At 33.9% G+C, this 6,513-nt stretch overlaps 1 protein-coding gene across 2 annotated transcripts in view; it reads right to left on the bottom strand.

Annotated features, from left to right (window-relative positions):
• LOC111447403 (UDP-glucose:glycoprotein glucosyltransferase-like) overlaps positions 1–6,513 on the bottom strand; it is a 21,549-nt gene that overhangs the window by 8,684 nt on the left and 6,352 nt on the right. For both annotated transcript variants that reach the window (XM_023086554.1, XM_023086553.1), the window contains exons 6-19: positions 6,013–6,109; positions 5,817–5,929; positions 5,603–5,718; positions 5,243–5,300; positions 4,178–4,330; positions 3,980–4,078; positions 3,747–3,887; positions 3,485–3,553; positions 1,452–1,540; positions 1,137–1,299; positions 708–842; positions 479–578; positions 260–354; positions 61–173 (exon numbers count right to left, since the gene is read on the bottom strand). In XM_023086554.1, coding sequence (XP_022942322.1) covers positions 61–173; positions 260–354; positions 479–578; positions 708–842; positions 1,137–1,299; positions 1,452–1,540; positions 3,485–3,553; positions 3,747–3,887; positions 3,980–4,078; positions 4,178–4,330; positions 5,243–5,300; positions 5,603–5,718; positions 5,817–5,929; positions 6,013–6,109 — 1,541 coding nt within the window. The remainder of the gene's footprint in view (positions 1–60; positions 174–259; positions 355–478; positions 579–707; positions 843–1,136; positions 1,300–1,451; positions 1,541–3,484; positions 3,554–3,746; positions 3,888–3,979; positions 4,079–4,177; positions 4,331–5,242; positions 5,301–5,602; positions 5,719–5,816; positions 5,930–6,012; positions 6,110–6,513) is intronic.

Here is a 6,513-nt window from a genome sequence, read left to right on the forward strand (position 1 = left end):
AAAAAAAAAAAAAAGGAAAAACAAAAGGAGAAAACCACGACAATAAAGAACAGAACACACCTATGCAATGATGCACTAATCTCAAAAAACTTCACTAAAAGCAAACTGGATTCTTGGGCATGGTTGCTAGCAGTAAAAAGGAACCCGACACGAGCACTTTTAGATCCTCTCATCTGCATTCCAATACTATAATTTAAATAAAGAATACTTTTTCAATTGATAAAATTTGTGACAATAAATTTCTGCCAAATGCAATAACCAGATAGTGTAAGCCTTCTTTCAGCAACTTTATTCCTTTCTTTGAAGCAGCATCAATGACCAGGAGATGGGTCACAGGCTTCAAATCGTCCGTAGCTGGAAAATAAAAATGGAATCTCATGAACTGGTAATCTCAAAGCTAAAAGTTCTGAACCATTGGATTATGCTTCGTTTATAAGATACAAAATTTGATGAATAGAAAAAATAATATAATTCTTACTTCCTGGAGAATGCAAATAGTTAAAGCCATTCAATAAAAACTCCCCTCCATGAGTGGATGCAAACATAGAAACAATACGTGAGTTCCCTTCAGCAACAATCTGCATAAAAATGGACACAATGATGCAATAAGGTCAACAATGAGATATATTAAACACATAAAAGCCTCTCAATCAATCAGCACAAAAAACCAGATTCCACAATCAAACAGCATTATGCCAATAATTTACCTGTGGATTATAGCGACTAATACCACTCTCTGATAAGAATTTTTCAAGAACATCAGTGCGAGAAGATATATGTCCATAATAAACTTGTTCCTGTATCCGTGGAGTCTCTTCATTCATGGCATTTATTAGAGACTCCTGATCAAAAGAGATACCAAAACGTTATGAACAGAGGACAAAGGCAAGAGTTGATTGAGTCGAGCCAAACTGTATATGCTTGATAAAAAATTTCCATTTAAGAACCAAACGAAGTTAAATCATCCTTCAGAAACTGATGCTTATGTCTAATCAGCATACCGCATAATGGGATGATCATAAACTGTTCAACAAAGACTAAAAGAACTGAAAGAAAACAGCATCTTCCAAATAAAATGATAGCAACTTTGTATGGTCAAAATTTGATATGAATCTATTTAACACAGAAGATATTACCTCACTAGAATCAAGTACAAGCCCATTCATCAAGAGGGAACACTCCAATTTAGATAAGCCACGAGAAAAAATAAACATGGAGCTTTCCTCAGCCAGATCTTTAAAAGTTTGCTCCTTTTCCAACTTTAGTAGAACATCTTGAGGAGGAGATTTTGTCTTAGGTCTATGAAAACAGAAAGAAGTCGATTATTCTAGATTATTTGTAGCAAAAAGAATTTGACACTAGTAACCAAAAGAAAATATACAAAATGCGATATTGGAGATAACATCTATTTAAAGGTATTCAACATAGAAAATCCAATTCAGTGAACTTACAGAAGAGTTTCCACGAAAGCTCCTTCAACATGATGCATTTCAGGAGCATCATCAGCTAAACCATCTGCTTCAAGCCGTAATTTGTTTAACTGATCCAATTCAACAAGTTCAGTAAAATAACTAATTAATTTCATGTCTGAAGCCTTCCGGAGCATTTCTTTTTGCATGAATAATTAAACTTACATTGAGGGGAAAAAGGGCATACAAAAAGAATTAACAAAAGAGACTCCAATCCAGTAAAATAAGACCTAGAGGGTAATTACAAAAAGGTCTTGCCAAAGACTAAAGACATAGGATCTAACAAGGGACTAAACAACATTGTAAGACCTCTCCCGATGCCTAAACATTGGAAGTCATGCTATGATAACTAGTCTCCTGCACTTATTAGCAAGGAAACTTAGAACTACGTATGGATTGAAGACATCTGAGAATAAGCTTGGTGTACTATTAATAGCATTACTACAAGTAAGCACTTTTAGTATTTGTTCTTGCTGAAGTTATGTAAGTTCCTTCCAGATAAGAGATAATTTAATTATTTTGAGTTGAAATTGCAAAAAAAATATAAAGGCACCAATGGAGTTTATATAATATTAAAATAAGTTCTAACTTGAATATAGAAATAGTAACCCAGAAAAGGGTAGTAGTTTTCTCCAACCAAGCCTTCCAAAGCAAAGTGCCTACAAAAGTGAATAATGCCGCAACCTTTTTTACCTTAAAAACTCCGACCACCAAAAAAAAAAAATCAACCCACCATTTGATTAATCAAGTGGGAGATAGGCTACTGAGTTGGAAGAAACTAAATATATTCCTGGCCCTGAAGGAACACGTTAAGAAAATATGGTAGGCAATCTCGAAGCTATTTTTGTAAAGGATTGGGATTGAGGTAGGAACTAGAATTTCTTCTTTGAGCCTGGTCATTAATACTTAAGCCTCCAAGACAGTGACATTAAAAAGAATGAAAAACCAAACTTTCATTGAGAAAAAATGAAAGAATACAAGGACATACAAAAGGAGAGCCTACAAAGAGAGGGAGTCAATCTACAGATTGGGCTTCCAGTCAAGATAGATCAGACCTGAAGGATAATTACAAAAGAATTTAGTTTGGAGATCTCTCAAGCCCACTACAAATTCTATTGTTCCTCTCACCCCTAAAAAGAATTTATATTTTTGGGAATATAAAATTTCAATAATTTCTTATGAAAGGTCCCTTTTTCAGTCACCTTTGGTTAACCATGATGTATATACCAATGAAAAAAAATACAGGTAAAGGGCAATGTTCAAGCAGTAATTTCTAAGAACGTGAGCTTCTTTGGTAGATAGAAATCTCATAAAGACGGGCAAGGAGAAAATTCTTAGAAATCTAGGCAAGTATCCTGCATCATCTCTCCAATTATAGCCAAAAAAGATTGCTAGCCCCATATCTAAAAATGGACGTGTTAGTTTTGAAATGTGTGAAGTGCTACGTTTGAAAAATTGAGAGATTCTTTAAATGGGCATCATGTATTTTTCACACTAGTAACTCTACAATTATCGAGAATTCTACTGAGAGAATGAACTTAATACTTTTTTAACGAGAAATGAAACTTTTTATTGATAAAATGAAAAGAAACTAACGCTAAAAAGGAAACAAACTCCAAAAGAGAGTAAAACAAGAACAAAGATGTAAAGGAAATAAAAGAAACCCAGAAAAAACATATAAACCATATCATATATAAAGAACACCCCTCAAAAGACTTAGTAAAGAAACATGAAGAGCACGAAAACCAGCAATCCAAACTAACACCCAACAAGCGCATCAAGCTTCAAGCCAGAAGAAAAAAAACATCAAGAAACCAAATTTAGGAGATGCAATAATTTCTTCTGCACAAGACTCCAAACATGTTCGAAATGAATACTACCCTTCCTCAACCACCGAAAATAACTTTGTTCCTCAATAGATTGGAATGAACCAAAAAAAATGAGTGCACAGTTAACTGACTGAGAAGATGCTAACCAACAAGAAAAAACAATGAGAATAAAGCTGCAGAACATACATTGCTCAGAAACTGAAAGGCTGTTTGAATCCCGTGGTTCTCTTTAAAATAAAGGAACAGCTGTATTATCTGCAAAAACAGGCATTCATCATAATAAGCAGTATCATTTTTAGTTCAATTGTCAATAGGTGGACATTGTAATTATTGATTAGGAGAAATCTAGAAATATTGTTGATATTGTTAATCATGGATGGTAGATAACAAATTGCATGCTAAAACTGCTAAACGATATAATAAATTCTTTTGAGAAAAAAAAAATTACCAAACTGGATGTATCTGCCTCGGATTTATTTAACCCATCATCACCGTTTTCAGTTTCCTTGATAAATTTGGAAGAATACAGTAACACTCCAAATCTAATAGGAAAACTGTTCTCGTACAATGACAGGATCGTGTCAATTGTCTGCATGTTTGGATTTTATAATTAACGAGACGTAAATGATTAGCAGCAACATCTTGCCAAACAAGGAAAATTTTTACAGGAAAAATAAGGACCTGTAGACCACAAACTGTTGCGGGATCAAGAACATAAACAGCATGAAATAGGTTTTTGCGGATGTAGCGAAGTTGTCCAGGAAAGACTGGCATCAAAATCTACATGAATTAAATATGTACTTAGAGATTGAAAAATGAAATGGAATCATCAATTCATCAGAATATTGAAAATCAGAAGGCGATGCGTTACTAAATTACCTCATTAATGTTGCTCCTCCATCGCTTGTACATAGCATCTTCTTCCAAATTGTTGAGGAAATGCACATGAGAAGAACGAAAGTCCACACGGAGTAAGTCGGAATCAGCTGGAGGCAGACTTGACAGAAGTTTCCGAATAGTATGATTTGGAATCTGATTGTTGGCAACATCAACTTGTTAACAAACAAAATGGGAACTCAACTAAGTCAAAACACTTTTAACCTCAGATGTTTCAATGCTTGAAACTCGAATAATAGAAAATTCCTTGTAAATAATCCCTCTTCACAATCAGGAAATTTAGAAATTAAAAATTCAAAGATATTTGGATAACTCATTAGCTATATCTTTTATTAGAAAAGGATCGGGTTTTTTTTGGAGAGAAAATGTTAAACTAATGCTGATCATTTGTAAGCAAAAGATCATGGATAAAGGATGAAAATTGGACAACACAAGATTTTTTTTCTTTTACTTCTTTCTTTCTTTCTTCTTCTTCTTCTTCTCTTTTTTTCTTTTCTTTTTTTTTTTTTTTTTTTTTTTTTTTTTTTCCTTATCTGACAACAGGAATTGAACATAGTTCTCCAAAGGGGACCCTTACTAAAAAAACTCCGCCACTTTTCAAGTGAATGCCACGTAAATCTTTACAGTTTTACAAAAAATAGACTATGGAGTTACAAAAAGGGTGTCCAACTAGTCATCAAAAAAAAGTAAGGAATCACATAAAAGAGGAAGACTTTGGACGAGAAGAATAGTATTAACCACTTCCAAGAAAAAAAAAATTACCTTCTCTGAACCTTCAAAGCGAGAAAAATAGAGAAATAGGAGAGCGTGGATCACATGAAGAGATAAAAGGATCAATTTAGGGGCAATTCCTTGTTTTTTTTAAAGATTTTTTTTTTTCTAATCTAAGAAAATTTAGGGGCAATTCCTTGTTCTTCATTCCGCCCGTCTTTCAAACTGTGTCCTATTCTTTAAACTTGCTTTGCTATCCTTTTTGTTTCTAAATTACTTATCTACTCTCCAACAAAATGTCATTCCATTTAACCACATAAGAACGAAATTCTTTACCTTCAGTTTTGTAAATTGATCAGCCAACAATAGGTCCTGATGGATCATGTCAATCAACCTACAAAAAAGTGGCAGCAGAGTTAAAAGATCCCACCGGTTTACACTAACCAAAAGAAATTGGTGGACAAAGGATGGAACCGAACTAATGATAACAACAGGGGAGGATCATAATGCCTTTTGTTTAATGTTAAATAATATTCCCTACCAAACAGATAAATGTACATGCATGATCTACTAAATTTACAATAAACAGCAAAAGATCCTTAATCTATGCAAAAAGCAAGAATCTGGGAACATGTAAACTAAAAATGATAAAATGTTCATAAGAGAGAGAAATATCAAGGAGAGCATAAGCATTACAGATAGAGGTCAACATCTTCAATATTGATTAAAGCACCATTGAGAGCCATTAAGGACTTGCCAGGTGGAATCATGCGTTGATTAGCAGTGATTTCATCTTTAACCGAGTCATTGAGCTGCAAACCAATCAGCAGAAAACACAATAATATTTTATGGCAAAGATATTTGACGCCATAAGATTACTTCATGCAGGGGTACCTTATAGAGCATGTACCTTCATGCGAGATAAGGAAGAAACTATGCTAGGAAAATTTTGATTTATTTCCTGCATTGACTGCAACGGATCAGAGGCCTGTACTATTCTCTGTGCTGTTTGATGTCCCAAGTCTGCCAAGAAGGAAGCAATTAATTAGGCTTTGAAACACAGAAACCAACAGAATATCATACAGTAAACTTCAAAGTCCAATTACCCTTCAGTTCCCACACATCGAGTGTGTCTGAAACAGTTGATGACAATAGATAATCCCTAAAAGCCATGATTTCAGATGTTATCTCTGGTTTCCGTTCCTACGTTGAACAAATAAATCTTTTCAACCTTAGTTGCATAAGCCATAAGGCCAACCTGGCTAAAATAAACCATAAGCATTCTAACAACATCATTAAACTAACAATGTGGAAACAGATTAAGATATACTAGGTACTATTTTTTCTTTTTTCTTTTTTCTTTTTTCCTTTCTATTTCAGCTTTTTCTGAACAAGCAACATCATATTTAAGAGATGATAAACACACTTTCATTATGAGGGGAAAACAAGAAACTACAAAAACTGCAGCTACTGTGCACCTGCTGCCAAAGAACAGACCAATTAGTCCCCGTGAAATCATATTCAGGAGGTATCATGGGGAGTAAAAGTTTTTCTTTCAACAAAGTGCACTGGTACTCTTTTTTTTTTTTTTTTTTTTTTTTTATTAA

The sequence above is a fragment of the Cucurbita moschata genome, unplaced genomic scaffold, assembly GCF_002738365.1.
Source record: "Cucurbita moschata cultivar Rifu unplaced genomic scaffold, Cmos_1.0 Cmo_Scf00009, whole genome shotgun sequence".
NCBI lineage: Eukaryota > Viridiplantae > Streptophyta > Magnoliopsida > Cucurbitales > Cucurbitaceae > Cucurbita > Cucurbita moschata.